The sequence below is a fragment of the Eptesicus fuscus genome, chromosome 10 (genome assembly GCF_027574615.1).
Source record: "Eptesicus fuscus isolate TK198812 chromosome 10, DD_ASM_mEF_20220401, whole genome shotgun sequence".
Taxonomy (NCBI): Eukaryota; Metazoa; Chordata; class Mammalia; order Chiroptera; family Vespertilionidae; genus Eptesicus; species Eptesicus fuscus.
The window spans coordinates 14,958,976-14,986,118 of NC_072482.1; the positions used below are offsets into that span (position 1 = coordinate 14,958,976).

At 42.1% G+C, this 27,143-nt stretch overlaps 1 protein-coding gene across 1 annotated transcript in view; it reads left to right on the top strand.

The window, feature by feature from the left end:
* Positions 1 to 27,143, top strand: part of RUNX2 (RUNX family transcription factor 2) — a 222,206-nt gene that overhangs the window by 112,709 nt on the left and 82,354 nt on the right. The window contains exon 5 of the mRNA XM_008153225.3: positions 1,865 to 1,969. Coding sequence (XP_008151447.2) covers positions 1,865 to 1,969 — 105 coding nt within the window. The remainder of the gene's footprint in view (positions 1 to 1,864; positions 1,970 to 27,143) is intronic.

Here is a 27,143-nt window from a genome sequence, read left to right on the forward strand (position 1 = left end):
TAAACCACTTACATCCATGTAACATCCAGTATATAATAATGAGCTATGATACATTAATGACACTAAGAATAGATGCTTTTATCATCTTGGCCAAGATATGGAGTTAGTAGATTTATATTTACTGTTTATTGGTCTTATAGAGTATTTTGGGACACATGTAGAAATAAATTACCTATTAATTTTTTTTAATGTTTTCTGGCAATGTTAAAAAGAAGAGCACTCATTTTGGGGTCTGGAAGAACTAGGTTCAGATCCTGACTTTTTCCACTTATTAGCTGTGTGGGTAAATTACTAAAGCCTCTCTGAGCTTCAGTTTTTTCATATGTGAAATGGAGGTGATAAACTTAACTGAATAGGATCAAATGAGGTCGTGTGTATGAACCTGGCACTTCATAGGTTTCTAATCAATATTCATCTTCCCCTTCCTTGCATTCCTGTGTTTTCTTTCTATTTTTCCCCCTTCTCTTGGGTATAGAAAAGTATATCTAAAGAGACTTAAAACTATATATCCTGAGTAACAAATGATGTGTGTCTTAAACATATTTTAGGAACTTATATGGTTTAGGTTGAAAAGAAAACCCATTCACTAGACTTGACAGTCAAAGACCTGTTCCACATTAAGCCTTGTATATAACCTGTTCCATATTAAGCTTTGAAAAGATTGCATTAAACTTTGCATTGATACATATTGTTTCAGATTTGTGTTTTGATTTAATACCCTCAGCTTTCAGTAAAGGGAAAAAACAGTCTCTGACCAAAAAACAAAGCAAGACAAAATGAGCTTTTTAAAGGTCTGTTACCAAGCAGGCTAAATGAGTCCTCTGGCCTGAGATTGCTGAATGTTTTATTGAGTCACTGTTTCACGCCCACCTTTTCCTGTCTTGTAACAGTTTGCAGTTTTGACTATCTGACATGACTAACCGTTGCAAATCTAACTGATTACAACTGTCAGTGAGTCTGTGTAACAGAGTCTGGTATCCTCTGCTGGAGAAAGAAAGAAACTCTAATCTGCTACCAAACTTTTCCCTGTCTTTCCCCCTCCATTCATCACTTGTAGTTCATTAATTAGAAACATCAGATGTAATATTTCCATGAAGCACACCCTCTGCTAAAAGCAAAACTTCATATTTATATTGGGAGGTGTCCTGTACATTTAGCAAAAATAAGTCACTGTCAGGGAGTTATTTGAAGATTTAGCAGCCAGGATGTATGTTAGGGGAGGGGTGGGCAGGGAGGAGAAAAATCTTTGTTCCAGTAATGATGAAATCATCATACCACAGGCACATTAAGGCCGGGACAGGAGACACTAGCTCCTGTTAAAATGATTCCCATAAGAACCTTCCTCTTTCATCTTCTTATTGTAGTGCAGTTGAGCAAATGCAATGCTAAAGCCATGTGAAGTAAATAACATAATCAACAGTGATTTACTATTGTTCTCTCAAGGGGTCATGACCTAATCCTAAATAAAGACTTCTAAAATTGTCTGTGCTTGGATGTGTTCCTGATGTTGGAGAAAACTGAAAGGAAGAGAACCTTCTTCAAGTGGACCAGGGTTTTTGTTTTCATTCATTACAACTATGGCTACTGAGCAGGTTTTTCTTTTCTTTTCTTTCTTTCTTTTTTTAAATTGGAGCTGCCTTGTATAGTACTACAACGAAGATGAAGCTCTTAACACTCAATGAGTTTAGTAACTTCCTGCAGTGGCCATCAAAGAGATTCTAATTTAGAATAAGGTGTCTTATTTGTCTTTGTTTCATTACCAACTCGGAGATACTTAAATGAAGCTTGGACATCTGTGCTGTTATATTGTCATCAGTATTATCTTTTTATACTCACTATGGATTTTTCTCCTTTACATCTGCAGGCAAGAGTTTCACCCTGACCATAACTGTCTTCACCAATCCTCCCCAAGTAGCCACCTATCACAGAGCTATTAAAGTTACAGTGGATGGACCCCGGGAACCCAGAAGTAAGTCCTTGCCTTCCCATTGGAAATGGTAATAGAGTGTGCACAGACCGTATGAGGAATTTATCCCAAATAAGTTAGTGCTACTTCCATGTAAATAGTTTCTTTGCGAATTTGCTATCTGCATGTGTTTTTAGTGAGGGACAGTTAGTACAGCCTCACAGATAGTAGAGAAAGAAATTATACTTTTAACCTTTGCCACAAAATTGCTAAGGCCTACACAACTTTGGGAAATGAGTGAATAATTATTCACTCACTGTAACTATTTTCTAAGAGATTCTACTCATCCACTGTACCCAATAGACGGGGCAGATCAGACCCACGAGAGCTGAGGGAGAAAATAATAAACTGAAAACTCTTGAGCTTAGTCAAAAAGCATTTGCGTATGTTTCCCATGGTCTAAGAATGTGTTTTAACTTTTTACCTCGCCCACTCAATTCCCTTTATAAAGAGCACACTGCTTAATTACAAAGAATTTATTTGCAAACGATAACTTGCTTGATTGTTACAACACTGTTGTTCGGTCATGTTCTAGTAATTGTTATAGATAGTTTCTTTTAACATAAAGAGTCAAACCAGGTTTAAATCCATCTTGGTTTACTTGTCTGTCTGGACATCCAGAAAGTTTAATTAACCAGCATCAGTTTAAGGAAGTGCACATAATCCGTTTGGGCTGATATACATTTTCCTCCTGAATCTGAATTGAAACTGGTTTGGTTTCCCCCTCCCCCAAACTGATTTGAACAGACTTGGCATAGCAGCATTTAAATGTATTTAGAGATTAACGATTATTTGCCATATACAACATTAAAAATTCTGTGCCAATGGAAACATCGCATAGGACTCTGCCTTTGATGAGGGAATACATTGGAGACCCAGCCATTGTGTTCAGAGTTTAATTTGGTTTGTGTGGGGGTACACCTGGTAGAAATATTTGTTATATAACAATACACCTGCCTAGACAGGGAGAGTGGCGTATCCTTTCTTCCCCTAAAACCGAGAGAAAAGGGCGGGTGAATTTTGCCTCGGCCCAAGTGGGAGCACACGGTGCCTTCCGTTCCTCCTGCGGCTGTCTCTTTTCACAAAAGCTGACTGCTTGCCTGAACGAGGGAGGTTTCCTGCCTCAGAAGCCAGTCTTTGAGGTTTTTCTTTTCTCCTTTCATGTGTATGGCTTTCTTCCAGGTTCCCAATGTTGGGTCAGTGCTGGCCCTGTCTGCTCAGTTTGAGAATGTCCTATTAGGTGCTAGCCGTACACTTGTCTCCGGTTGCACCAATTCTCCATTCATAGGGGCCAGTGGTGATGCAGTGCAGGTGAACAGAACAGAGCAGGCTGTCTTGCCCGGTTCGGGGCTTTGCCTGACTTTTCTGGACTGCCATAAATCTGGGGTGATGCCTTACGATAGATAGAAGACATCTTCTAACATTTGATCTAATTAGCCCCTGAGTTCCTGAAAAGGCAGGGACATCCATTTTAGTAAGGCACAAAGCAGGAGAGTAGTCTTTGAACATTTAGCCCTACGGATACTTATCTTTTAAAGATGTTTCCTGCCGATCTCAGCTGCTTTTCTCAGTTCTTGGAAAAACCATCATTGTGCGTGTGTGTGTGTGTGTCTCTGTGTGTGTATCTGTGTGTGTTCATACACTCAAGACTTGATGCTTAAAAGCTGATGAGTGGGAGAGGAAACAGGGAAGGGTGGGTACTGACACATTCTGAAAGATGTGACAAAAGGTAGCATTGGGAAAGTCACTTCTCTTTCAAGTGAGGATGACATGACTTTGTTCCCAAGAGGCTGTTGGCAGTATGAATTAGTTGATAGGCTCAATGCCCTGTAAAGGCAAAGAAGCGAGGATTAGAGGTAGCAGGGGTAGACGGTACATGTGTGACTTGAGATCAAGCTGTGGGTACTGCTGAGGGTGCTGAGGGTGTGCGGGGGAAGCAGATACAGATCTTGAGTGGCAGACCACTGCCCTAGATCAGCCTGAGTGACATTTCTCCAGAACCAAAAGTATCTGTGAAAATGTGACGTCATTTCTCTGACATCATGAGGTGACTAAGTGTCTGGATATAAGGATGGGTCTGGTATCAGTAACATCTTAACCCTACCACCTGGACCTACTGTGCTGGGTTATTTCCTTCTGCCCTGCTCTTGGCCACCCTGGGCACTAAATGTAGTATTGCATGCTTCCCAATATTGTTCTTTAATTTTGAGACTCACAGATGTGAAAAATGCCCAGGATTTTCAGTATTTTCAGCTGTGAGTATAGTAGGATGTTGATGGATTGGTGTGTGTACATAATGTTAAACGATAAAACCTCTAGAACATGGTTTGGCAAACTTTTTCTCTGAAGTGCCAGATAGTAAATACTTTCAGCTCTGCGGCCATATGATCTCTGCCACGAGTACTCACCTCTGCCATTGTAGCTCAAAGGCAGCCTTAGCCAATACATAAATGAATGCTTGTGGCTGTGTTTCAATTAAACTTTATTTACAAAACCAAGCGATGGGTCAGACTTGGCACACAAGTTGCCGTTTGTCAACTCTTGCTCTAGATCAGCAATTTTCAACCAGCGTGCTACAAGAATTTTTAAAATATGTAAAACCTGACCTCTTTTCCCTGAGATTGTCAAATAAAAAAATGACAACAGCTAACACAACAACAGCTGTCCGGCGTGAATGAATCAAAATTATACCTTTTTTCTTGGTCAGATTGGTAAAACCATAATCTATCTTTTGGTGTACCACAGAATTTTAGTAATGTGTGCCATGAGATGAGAAAGGTTGAAAATAGCTGCTCTAGATTTCAGAAAGGTTTATTTTATTGACTGTTAACAGAGAAGGGCTATAGAAAAAGGCTTTCCTGAGGGGAGGGGGGGGGGGAAGACAATGCAATTGTTTTAGCCTCCTCTCCCACAAAATTATAATCCTTTAAGTAATGGTTGTCATAGAAATAGTGTACATCTGTTTATTACTCTAATGGTTTGAAGCTGAGGATCCTGTACTGTTGATTCCTGTTAAGGAATTTCACTCTTTCCTCTAAAGGTCCGAGTAAATATTGAAGAGACTACTTCTGGGAGATCAGCCATTTGAACAAGGACAAGTTCTGGGTTAACAAGTTCTGGGTCTTTATTCAGCATAGCATAGTGATTAAGGGGGTGGGCTTTGGTGTCCAGCTGTCTGGATTGAAATCCCAGCTCCACTTCCTAGTTGTACGGTGGCGGGCAAGTGTCCCAACTTCTCTTTGCCACAGTTTGCTCATCTGCTCAAATGAGAATAATAATAATAGTATCTTCTCCGTCGGTTGCTGTAAAGACGTTAAATGATGCGGTGTATGTGAAATGCATAGGGCAGTGACTGTCAGGTAGTGGGTGCTCGTGAAGTGTTAGCTTTTATTACAGCAATTTCCTTCAGCGTCAGACGTTTGTTGTGAGTTTTGTTTATCGTTTGCTTCCAGGAAACAGATACCATCTAGATTCTGTTCTCCAGTGAATTATTTTTTTTTTCCCTTGCAGATGGCTTTGCTAATTTCTGCTCATTAGTACATGACACTAATGAATATTATAAATTGTGTCTTGAGCAGGTATCCATGCTGCCTGGAGACAGCTGTGCAGAACTGATGATTCTGTTGGCAGCAAGGCAAAGTCCAAGAGAGGATGCTAGGGCCCTAGTACCCCCTCTGAGGCCCTGGTTATCAACACATCTGCCAAAACTTGCTTTTCACTCAAAAATCAGAACGGTTTTATCCTCCTATGTTTTCTGTCTCTGGCAGCTGAACCGGCGCTGTCACATCACAAACAACTTCTCTTCTTAATATACACATCTGGCGTTGGCAGTTGGACTCACTTCATAAGAGCACATGATCATCACTCATTACAAGATTAAAAAGTACCCCATGGCATCATTGATGTTTTTTAACTTTGATCTTTTGCAGTTGTGATTCATCTCAGTTATAAAACTTCCCTTTAAAGGAACATAGCCGATGACTTATTAGAACCTTCATCTTAAGTAGCGTAAACATGAAAACGGTGCACATCTTTACAAAATGCCATTTATTTTCTTTGCCAGCTTATCATTTTAAGACATGACATCATACTTAAGATCCCAAATTTGTAAGTCTTGTGTTTAGGCAGGGTGTGTTGACCTCCTGTTGGCAAGTTAGCTCTGAGGAGCAACTGCCGTCTGTTCGCCAGCCGGAGAAGTCCGTGGAGCGGCGGCAGCAGCAGTAATGCATTTGGAGACCTGACTCTTTCACACATCAGTTTCTGTTAGGATCCTTTGTTCCATGGATGCGCTGGGTTCCAACTGCAGTCTGATTTAAAGGATTTCTGCAAGAAGGTGAAAACGTGGTTAGCAGTGTCCTATTCTATGGTGAGGGAAGGGACTAATGGTAAAGGCGTTGTTGGCTGTGCAGAGGATGGAAAAATAAGCTGTCTTACATGGTCAGCATCCTTTTAACTCTCTTGCCTCTTTTCCAGTTATCTATTGCTAGATAACACCCATCCCAAGACCTAATGGCTTAAAACAACCACAACCATTTTATTATTTCTCACGATTCTGTGGGTTGACGGATTCATCTGGGTGGGCGTTCTGCGGTCTCGCTTGGGGTCTTTCATGTGGCTGCAGTAAGATGGTGGCTGATGCTGGAACATTCACGATGGCCTCGTTCACATGCCTGGTGCCTTGGTGGGGTGTCTGCAAGGGTGGGCTTGGCTGGAATGATGGACAGTGGGCCCTTTCTCTTTCCATGTAGTCCTAGAGCCTTCCTCTCTCCACATGCCTCTCATGTGGTCTCTCCATGAGGTATGTCCGGCAACGTCTGACTTCTTACATGGCAGCTCAGGGCTCCCTAAGGTGCAAAAGTGGGGAGATGCCAGGCCTTCCGAAGCCTTCTTAAGGCCCAGAACTGTCACGGAGTTACTTCCTTCAGATTCTGGTCAAAGCAAGATACAGGGGCAGCCTAGAGTCAAAGGGAAGAATCCCCACAAAGATATGAGTGATGGGGGCAGAGGTCCCTTGAATCTCCAATAACATCAACTTCCATAAGTGCTTTGATGGCAAATGTCATTGTTGTAACAGGAGAAATAATTTCTTTGAGGTGCCATTCTCCGAAAGGCCTCTTGACTTTTTAATCTGGGGGTCATTTAAAGTTCTACAAGGTGACTCCAAGTTTCCATTATAGTAGCTTCATTCTTAATTTGGTAATTATCAGACAAATTACCTTGTGGTGCTTGGTATTAGCAGGTCGGTAGCAAGCTGAGCCAGATCAATACTTGTGTGAGAGGAGAACATTAGACATTTGAACATAGGGAGGCCTGGCAATGTGGAAAGTCTATAGCAGAAGTATTTTAGGAATCCTCAAGTGGACAAGCCCGAGGTTTTATACTTTACTAGAGGCCCGGTGCATGAAAATTTGTGTACTTGCGGTGGGGCGGGGGGTCTGGGGGGGACCCTCAGCCCGGCCTGCGCCCTCTCGCAGTCCGGGAGCCCTCGAGATGTCCAACTGCTGCGGAGGTGGGAGAGGCTCCTGCCACCACGGCTGCACTTGCAGCCGTGAGCCCGGCTTCTGGCTGAGCGGTGCTCCCCTGTGGAAGCACACTGACCACCAGGGGGCAGCTCCTGCATTGAGCATCTGACCCCTGGTGGTCAGTGCGCATCATAGCGACCGGTTGTTCCGCCGTTCGGTTGATTTGCATATTAGCCTTTTATTATATAAGATATCACCCAGCTTTGAAAATTCTCACTTGCCCGCACATCTTCAAACTGGATACCTAACACAAGTGAGTGGGTTTCTAAGAAATTTGTGTCATGCCCCGGGAAGGAATTCATAGTTACTCTGACAGAGAGACCAAAGCCAGCATCTGTGTACTTACTGCTGGGTTCCTACTGTTCATCGCTGACCAGCCATGTACTGGGAGAAGCCCCGCCTTTTCTTTCCCAGTGACCTGGCTTCTTTCCTGCAGGCTGCAGTGCAGGCTGCAGTGCTATTGCGCTTGGCCCCACCGTGACTTCAGCAGGGCTGACACGTAGGTGAGTGAGCGGTTACCAGGAAGTGCGCGGTGATGTTTGTGTATCTAGGACAGCCTCAGCACCCGGGTTCACTCAGCTTGTTGGGCTGAAGGCCCCGCAGCCAGGCTGTTCTCTTTTCCTGTTTGCTTCTCCCCACCTGTGCCCAATTCATCAACGTATTTTTATTTTTATTTTTTTAGAGAACATTTTATTCTTCCATATTCTTGAGGCACTTCCGCTTGCAGACACTTTACCTTATAAACGGAAGGTAGCAGACTTAAACAAAGCAGGGTGGTCTGGACACAGCATCGTCTCATTTTCTCTCATGCTGTTCCACCCAGTTCTGAGACTGTTTTCCAGCCCGGTGAAGGGTGGGGAGAATGAGGGCTAGGCATGCTCTCTTCCTCATTCCAGACGATGTCAGTGACAGCTCACTTTCCTCCTGCACTGCTCTGCATCCCAGCTGGGTGAAGGCGAGGCTTCTCATGGTGGCTGGATACCTACCCCACATCCTTTGTTTGTGCACCCAGGGTGTTTAGAGGTTGGTGACATGTAAAAGAAGGCAGGGACCATCTACAATGTGTTGGATGGAGGGATAGCAGGAGAATATTTTTAAGGTTATTTGATACCTCTGGACACAGTTCTTGCATTCACATTCTTGCTGTCTGTGAAGACAATTTGAGAAAAACTTGATAGGCCTGGTACCATACTCGTGATGCCACAGGCCTGAATTTTAGTCCTGAGCCTAAAATTGGAAAAACCACTGAAAAAAAGCATTGGCAAAGCCCTGAACTTCTTGACTTGCAGACTTTACTCTGGTTCCATACTGTCTCTGTGCCCGAGGAATGGACGTTGCGGGTAAATGCTGTATTTTGATATTTACAGGGCAGCAAATGTAAGCAGCAGCTTGATTGTCGTCAATATTAATTATTTGGTCCCTAGTATATAAAACATTGTTGAAAACCTTTTGACTTAAGAGGCTAATAACAGTTACAAAAAAACCTGCCCCCCTTTTCCCTTCCTTTAAGGAGAATGGAGAAGGGGGGGGTCAGAGCTCTGGTGGAGGTTATGTCTGGTGGTCGGTGGAATGTGCTCTTGAGAAGAGCAGTTTTTAATCTCTTTCAGTACTTTTGGTTGTTGACTGCCTGTCAGGAGCTGGGAAGATGGCCAAGAAGGAAATGACACATCGAGAGGCATTTTTTTGTGTTGTGCAACAGTCTGGATCTGATGCAAGGATATATGGCCTGTTTACACATTCCTTCGCGAGCAGACTGCATGGCAGTAATTTAATTCAGCAGCACATGGCATGCTGTAGCAAGGAGCTGTGGCCCTCACATCCTTTCATGGCAAATTATCACAGCCGTTAAAACATGCTCGTGGCCCTCCTTTGCACTCTCCCCTGGCTCCCCGGTTCTGAATGTGCTTTCTCATTGTATTGGACTTGTGTTAACAAGGAGCCCTGGCTTTTACAATAGGAGCTCACTTTCCACATGCATGCGTTCCAGCTGATAGATTTACTCTAAATATAGCTCGGCAGGTTTTCCAGCGGTATGTGTTCTCTGAAAACACACGTACACTCAATCCAAATGTGTCAGTAGTTTGTGCCTTGGTGTAGTCAGAAAGCATTCATTCTTAAAACAGCGTTAGGGACTTGAGAGATGTGTTGGTTTGTTTGTTTGTTTACTTATTTATTCATTTGAATATAAAATTTCCTTCCCAAAAGAGATAATTTCTGGTAGCTCACTGAACTGCTTTGCTTCTATTTTGTTTGTACTGGAGCATTTTCTTCAAGGACTGGACCAGAGGCGAATAGCATATACTTAGAAATAACAGAGAAAAGGGATTCATTGCGTTGCTCTTCCTCTTTGCACTGTTCCTACCCAGCATAGGACACACTAGGGTGTCAACTAAAGCACATCTTTGGTCGTCACATAAAATCTCAGAAGTTTTATACAAAATAATTGCTCATGCCTTTCGAGTAACTTTTGGAAATTAAGAGAGTGCATAGAAGCCATTTAGATGGAAACTGTTAATTTAAGGTCATATGCAACAGTTCAAGCAGGAGACTGCATGTGGGATGTGTGCTGAAGTAGCAAACGAAGGGCTCCCTGTTCCTCCCCAAATTTCTCTGCTACTGTGCATGGGTGGCTAAAGTCTATTTGATAGCAAACAAAAGCACAGCATTACAATTTAGGATAAAGGCTTAAGTCCAAGTACCCCTAGAAGAGCTAACTCAGACTTCAAGTCATATGAAGATAAAGATAAGTGACCTAGAATCCTTTATTGGGGGCAGGTTTGGGGAGATAAAAGGAGAGGGACAGTGAAGTCCTGGGCACCAGAAAGTGGACAGTAAGTCAGGTGTGCAGGTAGGGCTCTTGCCGGCCTTGAGGGCAGCCGTTGCCAACCGCAGGCATCACAGCGTCCCTGCAGGTCGGCCGTAGCGGTGTGGGGTCCTGATGCTTTTCAGAGCTGGCGCACTCCTAAGAGCACAGGATATAATTTTAAGTGTCCATTTTTTTAAAATATTTTTCTGTATTTCCCTCTTTTTGCTAATAGTTTCTTTTTACTGAGTATTTCTTATCCAGCTTTGCTCTAGATTCGGGCCAGCTTTCTTCTCTGCTGGTTTGAAAATTATTTATCGTAATAAAATTAGTCACGATCTCTGCCCACCTCTTGGATAATTTAGCATCTTTTAAAGCATCGTCAAACCCTCTCTTCTAATGTTCTGGTCTTATATTTTCATCCTTGTTTTTTTTTTTTTTTACAGTCCCTGGATTAGGCATCACCACTGTTCAAACTGTGTATTTGCTCTTTGTCTCTATGCTGATTGATTGATTTGCTCACTGCTCCTTCTTGCACCTCAGTTCTTCCTTCAGGATGCAGTTTTCTGTTTCTTGATGTAGATCCTTCGGTGGTCCTTCAGGAAGAGCCTGTTAGTGGTAGCCTCCGTTTTTGATCCTGCAAGTGTCAGCTCTGTGAAGACTGGCTGCCCACCTGGTGGGAGTGGAGGGGCGCCCCGCTGCAGGTCTGTCTGCTCTGAGTTCCCCAAGAACCACACTGCTGGTCATACCTTCGGTGCTGACATTTTTCAGGCCATTGTCATCAGGTTCGTTGGAATCGTATTGAAGGGAATGGAACACAGGACAGATATATTTTCATGGGAGATGGATGGAAGGAAATGTCTGCTCACCTTTCACCCTGGGACGCTCTGAAGAGCCCGGGGCCAGCTGGTGTACAGGTGGGAGGGAATGTTCCCGCAGAGGGGGAGAAGGCAAAGAAAGGGGCGTCCGCGGAGGAAATGAAACCCCCCACTTACCGTTTTCCTTTGGGCAAGCCCTAAGCTGCTTTGGAACTTTCTATCCAGATTGGTGTTAAAGGACTCCACCACCACGCTTGGTCCTCAGAGGTCCTCTCGCTGTTTGTTGCTCATTGAACAACCAGAGCAGCATTTCTTAGATGTTGGTATCCGCACGTTTTCTGACATTATAGTGGGAGTACAGGACTCAGAAACAAAACATACTTCTTTTATGTGGTAAGTGAATCACTGAAGGAAGCAGAGGGAGGAAAAGGTTTGAGAGAGCAAGGTTTGAGAGAGCCGGGAGACCATGGTGAGAGTAGGACTGCGTCTGGGCACAGTGGATGGTGACTCCCGAGTTGGCTGTCATTGGAGCGGTGTAGAAGGGGGCTGGCGGGGAGGAGGTCAGCTGACACTAAACCCAGCTGGCACTCTCTGTCTTTCCTTTGACCCTCGAATTGCATGAGCACCCTCCGCGACATGCCTCTTCTCATTCTTCACCTACTCGGCACTAATTTTCATGAGCTACAACTTGGGGGTACAAATGCTACCGTGTGTTTTGGTGGTTTAACCTGGGCTGTATGCTTCCTTAGGATTGGCTCTGGAAATTAGTAAAAAAAATATGGGCCCTTCAAGGACATTATGAAGATATCAAAACGAAGGCTACTGTACCGGAAGTGAGGTGAATTGTAGATGTGTAAGAAAGCAAGGTGATTGTGAAGACCAGGTTCCTAATTCTAGAGGTTTGGTTTCTGTTTCACCTCCTCGCCATTCACTGTATCCTACAAAAACAATTCACAATGTGTTTTGTACCATGAAACATGACAGTAGCTTAACAGAGAATTCATCTGTATGGGTAGTTTGTATTTTAAGATGGGGGTTCAGTTATGGTTAAAGGAATCGGAGGACTGGAAATTCCTCTCTTGAGACCTCAGTGCTATCTTAGTGATTTTAAACGAATCACTAAACTTCTCTCCAATACAATTGCTTCATTTTTTAAATGGAAATAGACATGAAGACAACTTCAGAGTAGCTGGGAGTAACTCCTAAGGAATGATCATAAAGTACTTGGCACACATGAAGGGCAACTTAAATACCAAATAGTAATTATGTAGCGCCTTTCTGCCAAGGAGTTCCAAACACATAGACATTACCTCACTGATTCTCTTTACATCCCTCTGAGGGATGCATTATGCATTTTACAGCTGGGTAAACTGAGGCACAGGCATTTGAAAACTCATGTCCTCTGTCACTCTGCAAGTCAGCACATGATTCTGGGAGTGGGCAAGGAGCCCAGGTCTCTTTGTGTTCAGTTATTCACTACTCAAACTCCCTGATGCTTTGTCAGTAAAGTGTGGAAGCTCCTGGTGTTGGGCCCAGGGTGTTCCTGTTGATGTTATGAAGTAGGGTTACCCAAGAAGCAAGTTTTACTATTGGTGATGTAGAAGTGTTACGATACAGTAAACTAGAGGCCTGGTGCATGAATTCGTGCACCGGTGGGGTCCCTTGGCCTGGCCTGTGCCCTCTCGCAATCCAGGACCCCTCGGGGGATATTGGATAGCAGGTTTTGGCCAGATCCCTGCAGGCCTGATCCAGACAGGAGGGAGCTTAATCCCCGCAGGCCCAATCCAGATAGGAGGGAACCCGATCCTGTGTGTTGAGTGTCTGTCCTCTGGTGGTCAGTGCACATCATAGCAACTGGTCGACTGGTTGCTCGGTCATTCGGTCACTTAGGCTTTCATATATATATGTATGTATGTATATATATATATATATATATATATATATATATATATATATATATACATACATATATACACACACACACACACACACATATATATATATATATATCCCAAGGTATAAGGCCTCAGACAGAGAAGGCATATATGTAGTGTGTGTGTGTGTGTGTGTGTGTGTGTGTGTGTGTGTTTCACCTTCAGTTCATTAAGGTGAAAGTTTAACAGAGCTGAAAACACTGCATTTTATGAGATGAAAATAAGTTGTGTTAGGTAACCGTCAATTGAATTTCACTTTGAATATCAGTGAAGTAAAGTTAGTACTTGAACACAAGTGTACTTTAAAAAAAAAATCACACAAGTAGAAAATGGAGGCAAGTACATAGCACAAAAGTTAGAAAATAAAAATTAATCAGAAGAAGAAACTTAAAAAGTGTCCATATTAGCATCTCCAAAGATGACTACTGCTAATATTTTGATGCATAATCTCCTGAATATTTTCTATGACAATGCTAGTATTTTTGTGAAGGTAACAGCAGTGAGGAAATAGCATCAGGAAAATGATGGAAAGCTACAAGTGGCCTGATTATGTTGAATCTGAAAGGAGGGAGAATAGCTGGAAATGAGATTAATTGCTTTAAGGAGCAGGAGCAAGAGAGTGGGACTCACAGCATTTTGTGATGGGAGCGCTAGCCTTGCCTGAAGGACTAGGACTAAATGGATCAGAAGGACTCCTTCGTCCTACTACCTCACCCCACCCCCCAAAACATCCTCCTCCTTTATAAAAGTTGACAGAACCTTTTTAATGACAATTCAAGATATGCTTTAAAACATAAGTATTTCTGGCAGTGGGGACATTTATTCACTCAAAAATTATTTTTGAGTGTGTACTGTTAGCCAGTGCCAGGCTCCAGAGCAGCGCGGACACGATCCCGCCTTTGAGGAGCCTGCGTTCTGTGGAGAAGACAGACAAGAAACGAATAAATGAACATTTATCTATAATTGCATCTAATTGCGAATTGTGGTAAGTGCTATAAAGGGCACTGCTGTATTAATAAAGAATAATGGGGCATTAGGGGACGGATAGGAGCCCATTCCAAATGTGCAGGGAAAGGCCTGTTTGGGGAGGGAGTGTTAGAGCGGAGGGAAAGCCAGCTCCACGGAGAGCAGGGCAGAGGTTTCAGGCAGAGGGCACACATCTTATGCAGAGCCCTGAATGCGATCAGTGTCAGAATAAAAAAAATATATAGTTTGGATAGAAGAGAGGGCATTAGAAATGCCCAAATGGTTAAGAAAAGGTTGCAGAAAGAGTTGAGTAGAATCACACACCCAGAAGTTGACAGTTGAATAATTCTAACCAAGGCCGGTGTGGCATGATTGAGGAGCACGGAATTCTTCATGTCCATCCCCACTGGCCCCAAACCTCTCTCATTTGATTTTTACCAAGGTGCCTGAGTCCTCCTTGGAGTCAAGGCTTTGAGGACAGGGCCTTCATTGTTGTCTGCAAAGGATAAAGTGTTTTTTTAGACATTGGTGGCTCACAACTTGGTTTAAATAAGTGGCCCAGGTCAGATTAGCTAGGTGCTCATTTTGTAACAGATAGTTTAGGGAAAGTGGGTCGGGAAAGACCTTGAAGGGCTCTGGTGAGGAAGACCTCGGGGCGTAGGTGGAGGGGGAATGGTTCCTCTGTTGCTCAGTAAGAATCCTGGGTTCCGAAGAATGTGGTTTTCTTGGAGAAGGAGCCATAGAAGCAGGTTTGTATTAAAAATAACCCAAACAAAGCAGCGGGTTACCTGCTCTAGGAGGTTCTCCGGACTGTGTGAAATGCACCGAAGTCTTGGGCTTTCATGGATGAGGAGCAATTCCAAAGGTGAGCAGGGTTTCGAAACATAAGAGCAACTTGGAAAACTTAAGAATGTTTAGCAAAGAGCATTGATGTTGATTAAAGGATTGTAAAATTGAACCTATAAGGATAAGTTGAAAGACTTGAGAGATTATTTAGCTTCAAGAAGAGGAGACTAAAAAATGACTTAATAACAGACTTCAAAATTATGAGGAGTTATTAAGGAGTGTATGGTGACCAGCTGTTCTGTCTCTGGCACCGTCAGAGAAAGAATAGGTTTTTAACTGAAGCATGATAGATTTAGGTTAGATTTCAAGAAGCACTTCTTGACTATAAGCATTGTTAATAAACGGGTTACTGAAGGCTGAGGGTGTGACTGGAGGGCTTTTCATTCAAATCCCTTCCTCGTTCTCCATTCTGTGTGTTTATGAAGTTCAGCAAAGCCCCACCTTTCTGCTTTTAAAATCAAAGGCACGATTTCTGTTTCCCATTATAATTCTGAAGCTCAGAGTCACAGAGGTTTGTAGACATAAATGATGAGGGTAATTTGTCTTACTTCAATGGCCATTAGAATCTTTAATTGAGAAAAATATGACCAAAAAGAGGAACAGATCTGCCACATGATCAAAAAACATTGTTATTGATAATCAGAATAGACGCATCAGGAAGAATTTGGGTCTGAGTGAGGGCGAGACTGTTTCGTTGTTAGAAAAACTCAGGTTTATTTGACGTGTCTATGCCAGATAGAAAAGGTAGGGCTTTATGAAGTTGGGTCCTTTTTTTCTGTTCTTTCTCTACCAGGAGAAATTGAAAACATTTCCAGGTGACCCCAGAGTTCATATAACCTGGGGCTGTCGAGGTGCAATCCAAAAATCACCCTCAAGGAACTTATAGGCCCAGAGAAGGAGGGAGAGGGGAAATGGGCCGGATTTATTTTTTGAAAACAAACCTTCATGCATTTCAAAGCGGGCAGAGCAGCGAAGAAGTTAAGCAGAGCAGATCTGAGAAAGGATGGCTGAGTGACTATCCGTTCCTTTAGACTCCAGCCCTGCTTCCTGGGTCAACCTTTCTCCGTGAAGCCCTGGCCTCAGAGGCTTTGTTTTCAAATTTATTCTTTAATCTTCTCTTTTGCTTATTAAATACCTGTCTGAGCAACTTTTGTAATAATCAATTAGCACACTTGCAGATGGTTTGCTTTAAGCACTTACAGGTTCCCGATGGAACCAGGACAAAGTACACGCACACATGTAGTGTTCTCAGATGGGTTTTTTGTTTTGTTTTGTTTTGAATGAAGTGGATGTAATTTTCTCTAAAGGGAAAAAAATAATCAAAGAGACTAAAGAAGCAGACTTTGAAACAGGTGACACGGCTGGGAAGAAGGCGACATGGGTGTGGTGCTAAGCGAGGGGAAAGGAAAAATACTCAGGAGACCTATTTTTCTTTCCTCCCAAAATAACCTGGGCTCCTTGGTTCACCAAGCACATTTAGACCCTTGAACCACTGCCCTTGGCCCTTCCACAGCATCGTCTCCGACGGAGAACCACCCACAGCCATGGCTGGGTCAGAAGTCACAACCCACTCCCTTGTACCGGCTTGCTTCCTTCCTTGTCTGGGCTCTTTTCTTGGTGGCCTTGGCACTTTTGGACTTCATTTCGTTCTTTTCATGGTTTCTACATTTGGGTGTCTCCCACCCCTTACCCCCAGATAATTTATTTTCCAAGCCCCTACTAAGGAGTCTTAAAAATGGCAGCTACCTTTTCCGTGGGGAAGGGGAACTTCCAAGGGATGTGTGTCCTTTCTTTTCTGCTCTTGAGGCCGAACGATTGCTCCCGGGAAGGAAAACAACCGAACGGAGAGAGAGGTGGTTTACTGCTCTGGTGAAGAGGAGCCCTCATCTGAAAACTTAGTTGTGGAAAAGCCTCTTCATTACACAGATGGGCACAGGGGAAGGGCATTGGGTCTTTATAGTCTGCAATCCCTTTGAAATACCGTGAACGGAGGCTGTATTTCCCTGAGGAGTAAGCTGTGACACTGACGATACTGGTTTGTCTGCAGCAACAGATGACCCACTGGTGTGGTCGCAAAAACTGGTTGTCTGTTCTTTCCTGAGTTCTTTCCTTCCTTCAGGTCTTTACTTAAGACTTATGAACCAAGTTCTCTTTCCTTAGAGAAGCTGTGCTAGAGTGGAGCTTTCTGTGCTCAGGGCTTTCGAGAAGGTGGGACACGTGGTATGACCATGTCCAACGTGTAATCCCGAATGACAGAGGTTTCATAAAGGCCTAAGATTTAAGGGAGCAGGAGTGGGCGATTTGGGTGGCCTGTCAGTGGAAGGCGCTGGGCTTTGGTCAGTTCTCAGGGGATTCCCACCAGGACTCTCCGTGGGTAATTTTAGAACTCGACGTTGGTGGCACAGATCGGACATAGCAAGGAAATTTGCTGGGGCCTGGGATGCAGACATTTTTGGGTTCTATAATTAGGAAAGCATAGATGGACAAAATGTAGAATATACGCCCATTTTATTACTTACAGAGCATATTTCTGCCCCTTTTAAATATGATTTCTTGGTAGAGCCAAGTCACTGGAATAAACCCAAGAAGGAGAGATGCTGTTCTCTTTACTTTTATTCAAGTTGTCTAGGATCTGTGCTGAAGTTTGATTGCAGTTCATTGGTCACATACTAGTCCAGTGGTGGCATATGAATAGAAGTTGGTTAATAGGAAGGGACTTGACGAGATGAAACAGCACCAAGCATCCTTTTTTTGCAGAGGGTTAACCTTCTATCATCAGTGACAGCTGGGAGAAGCCCTCATGTACGATGGTGTCACCACATCAATCTCTCTTGTTAGGAGGACTCAACTATGAGTAAAGAAAAATTTGCAACTGAATTGGAAAGACTCTGACACTGGCAGATGAAATGTAGCTTTTGCAGCGCGAGATTTGTGGCGCACACTGACCAGAGGAAGGAAATCTGATGATCTCGATAGATGCCTCTGGTTATTACCGCTGCACGGTGTGCCTCTGTGCTAGGAACTCAACAGGATGAGTCAAATATAGCTGTAAATAAAAACTTTTATGGGGAAGGGAGAGATCCTTGTGTCTGAAGGAGTAGGTAGCATTTCTAGCTAACTATAAAGGCCTCCTTTCATTCTTTTCAAAATTGGAATACATTGCATAAAAAGTCTATTGGAGAAAACCATCTCTTTTCCTCCCCCTTCCCCTTCCTCTTCCTCTTCCCCTTCCCCTTCTCCTTCCCCTCCTCTTCCCCTCCCCCTTCCTTTCCTTTTTCTAATACTGCAAAGAGCTCCAGAAGCCGAGCCATATCTGAGTTCTGTCCCTAGTTCTATCCCTGGTACTATTTGGCCAGTTCTTAGAATGGATTTTGATAGTTTTGACGTCAGGAAAATGTTGTCACGCTGGCCTCTTGCACATTTAGCGAGGCTATTGGAAGACTCACGGTTTGTAAATTATTTAAAATAACTGCTTCAAAACTATTCTTATTTATATCTTAGGGTCTTAAATTTCAAGACCTCTGCACATTTACAAAGTCCCTATAGTAATTCAGTGAAATTCTGATTTTGATACTTAGATCCTTTTATTCTCGGTGACTTTGGTAACTTAAATAAGCTAACCTTAGGAAGAAAAGTCAGTTTGCATAAAATAAATAAATAAATAAATAAAGCATACTTGCTTCTACATGGATTTCCACATTAGTCAGGTGAACATTTACAGCAAGCCTGCTCTGTGTCAGAGCCTTGGAGCGCTAGGTGTTGAGGAAATAACTTTGAGAATCTAACTTGAAAGAGCCACCCCAAAACTGGAGTAAAGCCAAGGGTTGTACCCAGTTTTATTTTTAACATATCAGGAGATAAAGGGCTTCTTTTATAGGGAAATGTGTAGAGTTCCAACTTTCATTTTAATAACTTACAAAAGTTTATGACTAATAAATTGTACGTGTCCGTTGACAACTTTTTGGCCAAAAACCATGTCTCTTTACAGTTTTCAGTCCCCTGGTCCGCCCCACACCTGCTCTCTGCCCTCATGGAGAATCCATCCTGCAATCTCCCATTTATCTCAGTTTATTTGTATTTCCCTTCTCTTCACTTTTTTGTCAACCACTAGATCTATTTTCCTTACGAAGCTGTCTTTCTCTCTAGCCTCTTCCTTCCAGCAGACAAGGTGAGCATGACTGCAGCACAAAATGGGCTTCCGAGTACGTTTTGACTTGCAGGAAGGGCTCCAAAGCTAAATAGAGTGTAACAAAACTCATCCAATTTAAAGTGTGTGTGTGTGTGTGTGTGTGTGTGTGTGTGTGTGTGTGTGGTGTGTGGGGGTATTAGGAGGTGTCAGAGAATAAAACTAAATTCTGAGTTCCTGAGGATCTGTGCTGGATGTTTTCTATCCATTACCTTCTCTTTTATAAATGAGCAAACTGAGGTCTCAAGAGGTTGCATTACAATAGGGAGTCAACTCTGTTTTCTGACTTCACAGCAGGAGTCGGTACTTTTTCTGCTGCTTGTTAACAAAGGCTTTGAATATCTGTGAGTAATTTTTAGGGGAAAACTTTATATCAGAGGTTTAGTCAAATCTAAACTAACTTAGAGTCTCAAATGTCTCAAATATAATTTGTGGTCTTTGGTTTGTCCTTTGCACAGTGTGCTAAGGTGAGAGACCAGGGTTAAGAGGTTTGTTAGGACAATCAGCCATATAACTCTGGACTCCTCTGGGTCTTGTTCATCTTTACCCAAGTCATCTTTTCCTCTTAGAGAAATTAGTGTTATTATTAGTCACAAAAAATGAATATTCTTACCTACTATACAGGATTTGTTTTTTCCTATCAGTCTTTAATGCCACCATGGGTAAATGCCCTGCCATTGTAGAGAAGTAGTAATAGTTTTAGTTTCAATAGTTTTTGTGGAAAATACCTGGTTTGGTGAAAATACATTTGTGGGACTAGTAACAAAGGCATATGTGATGTTCAGTACCGTCCCGTTGTTCTTACATTTTCAATAACATTTGTTTTTTAGATAAAATATATTAAGAGCAGTTTCAGGTTCATAGAAAAATTGAGAAGAAGGCACAGAGATTCCCTTGTCCTCCTCCCCCCACCCCACGTGCACAGCCTCTCTATCATCAATGTCCCCCTCCAGAGTGGTACGTTTGTTACAGTTGATGAACTTATATCGATTAACACATGCTTCTCACCCAAAGTCTTTAGTTTACATTAGGGTTCACTCCTGGTGTTGTACATTCTAATGCATGTACGATGATATGTATCTACCACTGTAGTATACTTGGTAGTAGTTTTACTTCCCTAAAAACCCTCTGTGTTCTGCCTGTTCATCCCCGAGTCCCTGGAAACCCCTGATATTTTTTATTGTGTTGATAGTTCTGCCTTTTCCAGAATGTCATATAGTTGGAACCGTAGTCTAGCCTTTTCAGATTGGCTTCTTTCACTGAGCATTGTGCATTTAAGGTTGCTCCATGTCTTTTCATGGCTTGATAGCGCATTTTCTTTCTTTCTTTTTTTTTTTTTTTTTGAGGGTTTATAACAAAATGATATTGGTATTTCATATTGGTGTTTACATTAACTGGCTTCTTACGAGTACCAATTAGTCTTAGACAGCAAGTGATTTCTTTGGCTAAATTTTACACTGAATTTACTGAATTTGTTTGTTGAACAGATAGTGCGTTTCTTTTTAACACTGAATAATGCTCCGTTGTCTGGGTGTACCACAGCTCATTTATCCACTCACAATAACATTTGTTTTAAGTTAATTACTACCTAAAAAACACATTTGTTGTAAAAGTTTCAGAAAATTTAGTCAGCATAAAAAAGAAAGTAAAAGTCACTTGAAACTCAATACCAAAGATAACCCCAAGTAATATTTTGATGTATTTCCTTTTAGTATTTGTCATAAGTGCATATTTGTGTGTATGCATGTGTATTCATACATACTTTTTATTTGATAAATTTCAGCTCATAGTTTCTAAACTGATTTTATTTTTTAATTATTAGAAGGAATTGGGCTATACCCTAATTCTTAATCTCAAAATGGTAAATCTTCTATTTGGTAAAGGTAAACATTTAAAAAATCAACTTACAAAAATTAGTATAAAATTTTCTATCTTAGTTTTTAAAAAATATCATAGCCTACAGGATGACTTATTTTTAGATAACAGAATGTAACTTATGATTGATTGTACATTCTCCTCCTTGCTTTCCTTTTTGTTTCTTTCCCCTTTCATCTTTATTCCATTTTGTAGCTGCTCATGTGATGTCTGGTGTGCTAAATGACCAAGTATATGTTGTGCTGGGTGCCTTAATCTTGCTTTGAGGGTCCTGTGGGTCTCTTCTTCCAACCTCTTGGAGGCCCCATCTCTGCATATCCTCCTTTGGAGTGGTTCTGTGTGCCTTAGCTTAGAATTCGCAGACCTGCCTTTGAGAAAAATATCATAGTCTATATTTGTGTAGTTTATAAAATTTGTTAACTCTGTTGATTTCACAATAACCCTGTGAAATGGGCAGGAAAAATGCCATTTTGCAAGTGAGGAAGAAGTCTTGAGAAGTTAAGGGACTTGCCCAGCTTCACACATCTCTGTTGAACATTTCATATTTACAAATGACTCAAACCAAATGCAAGAAGAGAAAAGGTTCCAGATGAGGATTTAAAGGAAAGTGAGGAAAATATTTCTGGGGCCAAAATGATTTCAGGTTACTCTAACTAGAAAAGTTAACCAATTTTTATATAACTTTTTTTTTTTTTTTTGGCAAAAATTGTAGGAATCAAAGTACAAGTGAAGAAAAAAAATTTAGGTCAATTAACATGGAAAAAAAGACGTAAGAAAAAGGATTGTCTCTTTAATGTAGCTGCTCCGTCATTACCAGGAATGGAAGGAAAAGATAGTTTTCACTTTTCCCAACAGAAAAAGGCTGTGGACCAGCGAGAGCTGAATTAGTGGGCAGAGTAGTTCTTTCTGGTCCATCTCCATTGGAGACAGTAGAAGGAAGATCCAAAATCAGACAATGGTTTTGCCTATTTCTGGAGTTCTAGAAACATAAAAGGTGACAGAATGTAGATTCAAGATTCTTAAAGAATCCTGAAATCTAAAATACATCCTCAGTTCATAAGGATATCTGGAAAATAAGAAGCATCTTATTCAGCAGATACCTTGTTTTTTAAGATACTTAGTCTACCTGGAAATGTAATTTGAATTACCATTATTTTTATTCAACACTTGTGAAAAGGAAACCAGCCTTTCCTGTCTGACTTCTAATGCTGGGAGGAGGGGGAGGTGGGAGGACTAAGTGAAGTAGAGAAAAAGAAGCAACAACTCTGTGGGGAGTCTGCCCAATAGAACAAGGCAGAAGAAAGAAACCAGGGCAATGGTGACTTGGCTGAGGGGGGGGGGGGGGGGGGGGGCGGGGATCTGTGATGGAGAGGAAAACCTAGAGGCTCAGTCAGCCACTGGGGTCCAAAGCTCTGAATAGTCTGCAGAGGTGATTCTAAAATGCGTTCTTCCTTGTTAATTAGACAAAAGGCTTACAGGCATAGACTAGGACAAATGGAGATTCCCTGAGTACATGGGAGCTCAACAGAGGCAATGATGTGTTCTGGGGTAGGAAATTAAAGCAACATATAGGCGATGCAGAGTATTCGTTAAGCATATTAATGTCTTGATGAAACTAGAGTTCATATTTCACTTTTGTAACAATGAAAAAAATCAGAAATACTGGGTCACTAGGGAACCAACTATGATTACTTAAATAAATTATACAATTATTTAGTGCCAAAAGGTGTTAACTGGCAAGTACAGTATGACCTCCTTCGGTTTCTAATCCTTCTTACCCTGTAAATAAATTAAGTCAACAAAAAAAATTTCATGATTTTTTTCTCTCTGGTATAAAATTTCCATTAAAAATACATGAATAACAGACTGCTAACAGAATCTTCCAGTTAGCTCAATGAACCTGTCAGGTTTCACATATTCATCTTATAAATAAAACCTATAGGTAGTAATCTGTGGCAGGAGAGATTTATTTTAAGAACTAGAGACCTGGTGCACGAAATTTGTGCACTCGTGGGGGGGGGTGTCACTCAGCCCAGCCTGTGCCTTCTCACAGTCTGGGCCATCAGTCAGACAGCCGTAAGCCCTGTGGGAGTACACTGACCACCAGGGGGCAGCTCCTGCATTGAGTGTCTGCCCCCTGGTGGTCACTGCACATCATAGCGACCGGTTGTTCCACATTTGGTCAATTTGCATATTAGCCTTTTATTATATAGGATGATTTGGAAATATTACAAAACCTCCCGATACCCTGAAATTCCAGAGCTCTGCTACTTGAAATGTTTTTGATTTGAGATGTGAGTGCTACTGATGCAAAGTCTCAAGGTCCATATTCCATCCTCTCCGAACAGTCTGTCAATAGAGAAGTGTCGCTGTGTTCTTTGTTTCTAAAATCTGACAGAAACCTGTAGCTTTGAACCACTTTCTTCTTCTTTCCTGTCTCCTGATTGATTATCCTTTCATCTTTTGTATGGAATGTTTTTCAGTTCTTATTTCTATCTTCATTTCTTTCTTCCTTTCTTTTTTTTTTTTTAGGGGTTTTGTTCCTCTTTATTTTAAATTATACTGCACAATTAATAGATTAAATATCTAGAGTTTCATCTGAAGAATACTGAAGTACCAGGTTAATACTTTACTTTCTCCATTTCCTTATTATCTACTTTGCATAGATTGTCCTTACATTTATTTTTTTTAAATTTTAATTTTTTAAAACATTTTAAAAAAATAAATCTTTATTGTTCAGATTATTACAGTTGTTACTCTTTTTTTCCCCCCATAGCTCCTCTCCACCTGGTTCCCATCCCACCCCATGCCCTTACCTCCCTCCCCCAACTGTCCTCATCCATAGGTGTATGATTTTTGTCCAGTCTCTTCCCGCAGCCCCCACACCCCTTTCCCCCCCGAGGATTGTCAGTCCACTCCCTTTCTATGCCCCTGATTCTATTATATTCACCAGTTTATTCTGTTCATCAGATTTTTTATTCACTTGATTTTTAGATTCACTTGTTGATAGATATTTGTTTTTCATAATTTTTATCTTTACCTTTTTCTTCTTCCTCTTCTTAAAGAATACCTTTCAGCATTTCATATAATACTGGTTTGGTGGTGATGAACTCCTTTAGCTTTTTCTTATCTGTGAAGCTCTTTATCTGGCTTTCAATTCTGAATGATAGCTTTGCTGGGTAGAGTAATCTTGGTTGTAAGTTCTTGCTGTTCATCACTTTGAATATTTCTTGCCACTCCCGTCTGGCCTGCATAGTTTCTGTTCAGAAATCAGCTGACAATTGTATGGGTACTCCCTTGTGGGTAACTAACTGTTTTTCTCTTGCTGCTTTTAATATTCTCTCTTTGTCTTTTGCTCTTGGCATTTTAATTATGATGTGTCTTGGTGTGTTCCCCTTTGGATTTCTTTTTTTTGGGGTTCTCTGCGCTTCCTGGACTTGTAAGTCTATTTCCTTCACCAGGTGGGGGATGTTTTCTGTCATTATTTCTTCAAATAGGTTTTCAGTATCTTGCTTTCTCTCTTCTTCTGGCACCCCCATAATTCGGATGTTGGTACGCTTGAAGTTGTCCCAGAGGCCCCTTACACTATCTTCATATTTTTGGATTCTTTTTTATTTTTGCTTTTCTGGTTGGGCGTTTTTTGCTTCTTTGTATTTCAAATCTTTAGCTTGATTCTTGCAATCCTCTAGTCTGCTGTTGGATCTCTGTATATTATTCTTTATTTCAGTCAGTGTATGCTTAATTTCTAGTTGGTCCTTTTTCATATCCTAGAGGGTCTCACTAAATTTATTGGCGGTTTCTAGAAACTTCTTGAAAAACCTTATAACCATGGTTTTGAACTCTATATCCTCCATTTCTTTTATCTGTGACCTGTTTCTTTGTCTCCGCATTTTGGCTGCTTTCCTGTGTTGATAGAGTGGCTTTGTGTGCTAGGTGTCCTATAGGGTCCAGTGGATCAGCCTCCCCAGTTACCTGAGGTAGACACTCTTGGTGCATCCCTTTGTGGGCTGTGTGCACAGTCTTGTTGTAGTTAAGCCTTGATTGTTGTTGGTATCACTGGGAGGAATTGACCTCCAGGCCAATTGGCTGTGAGGATCATCTGTGTCTGCGATGGGAGAACTTCTGTGCTGGAGACACCCTTATGAGACAATACTTGCTTCAGTGGGGCTTTGGTGCTCACTGAGTCTACCCCCTGAGTATGTCCCTTATGGATCTGAGGAGTTATAATCTGGATGGTCCCACTCTTACCACTGGGTACACTGGCTCTTGGATCTCCAAGGAGGTGTTAATTTAGCTTCTGCCTGAGGCCACCCAGCAGGAGCTATGGAGAGATCTGCAGATTTCTCTTCTTTGTTTGGGTTTTGGAGGTGCCCAGCTGAGGCCCAGCTGTGAAGCAATGCAAGCTGCTGTAGGGCCTTGGGCCTTCTTTTGGATGTTCTGGGTCTCTCTGACTCAGCTGCATTTTGTTAGGTAATTTTAGATTTCAAAGGACCAGGCCATTCATATGCAAAAGCCTCTGTGCACAGCTTGGGTGGGGCGGGGTTTCAGGGCGGAGCAAACAGCAATGGCTTCGTGGGGCGGGGTCTCAGGATGGAGCAAACAGCAATGGCTTCCCGTCAGCCCTGCCCTAATAGGCCCCCGGGTCTCAGTGTCCCTCGGTAATCACTGCAAGCACCTCTGAGAGAAAGCTGCCCTAGAGTTACGCCTCATGCCAGACAGTCCAGTTTCTCCCCATATGAGTCTGGGTCCCCAGAGTCTCACCCGGAACTGTAGTTCAGAGCAGTTGGGAGCTTGTGTCTCCCTCCCGAATGAAAAAGACAGCCGCGTACTCAGTTACCAGCCCTTCCCTCGTGCGCACCTCTGTACCTCTGCCTTTACCTCCACAGCTCCTCTGAGTCTCAGTGTGCTTTCCTCTTTCCTTCTAGTTGTAGAATTTCCACTCAGCCAGCCTTCCTGTGGTTCTGGATGATGTCTTGTTTTGTCTTTTAGTTGTAGTTTTGAAGTGGTTGCTCACAACCTTTACTCTTCTATCTTTTAGGTGAATTTATTTCAGTATGGGTTCTTGGCATAGGCTTGACATATTTTTATTTATTTTTATACCTTTTTATGTCTACATACATGGTTTTCCATTTTCAACATGATAAAACTATATCCCCTCATGGCAGGGACTATGTAAGTTAATTTTCTTTGAGAAAGTTTTCATATGTAGAATAACCTAAGAATAATTACTTGTTGAATATCCTTGAAATTCTGGTCCCGCTTTTCTTTGCATTGCTCAGATCAGTCAATCAGGCATCTACATTTTTTTTCTTGAGCATCTACTGTGTGTCTATAACGCTGCCAACTACATACAAATTTGGAACACAAGGCACAAAATTCTGCCCTTAAGGAATTAAAATATGATTCAGAAGATAACACTATAATTACCAAATAATTAAATAAATGGTATTATTTATTCAATTGTCTGATGCTATCACACGTTCATTCCTTCAACAAGTATTTATTGAGTCCTTCTCTGCTAGACATTCTTCTAGGTGTTAGGAATATAACCTTTAATAAAACACACTTTTTCCTTCTCACGGAGCTTGCATTCTGTTGGAGATGCAGTTAATGAGGACATATACATTCAGATATGCAGGTAGTGATAAGTGCTTGAAAGACAAATGAAGCAGGGTGAGGGGATAGAGATAATGAGGGGAGGTAGGTGCTCTTTTATGTAAATTAGGCAGTCTTGCTGAGGGGCTGATATTTGAGCAGAGACCTGAATTAAGTTAGGGAGTGAGCCACCTATACCTGTCTGGGAAAGAACCAGGCAGTGGAATGTCAAGGGCCAAGGCATTGAGGCCAAGCTCCTCAGTGTGCTTAAGGAGTAGCAGGTGTGGCCTACAGTGAGGCTGTAGCAGAGTGAGTGATTGGGCAAGTGGTAGGTGATGAGGCCACAGAGAGAGTTGGTGGCAGAGAGTGGTGCTAGCAGGCCCAGATCATGAAGGATCTAGAATGTGAGTCAGATCAAGTCTGGAGTGGTATTTAAGCCGTGGGACTGGAAGAAATACTATTTAGATAGAGAAGAGAAGAGGGCCAAGGACAGAGTCCTGGGGTAATTCCCCACATTTGGAAATTATGATTAAAAGGAGGAACCAGTGAGGGAAACTGAGTAGGTATAGTCAGTGAGTAGGAGGAGCCCAAAAGAACATGGTATCCAGGAAGCAAGGGACTCAGTGTTCAAG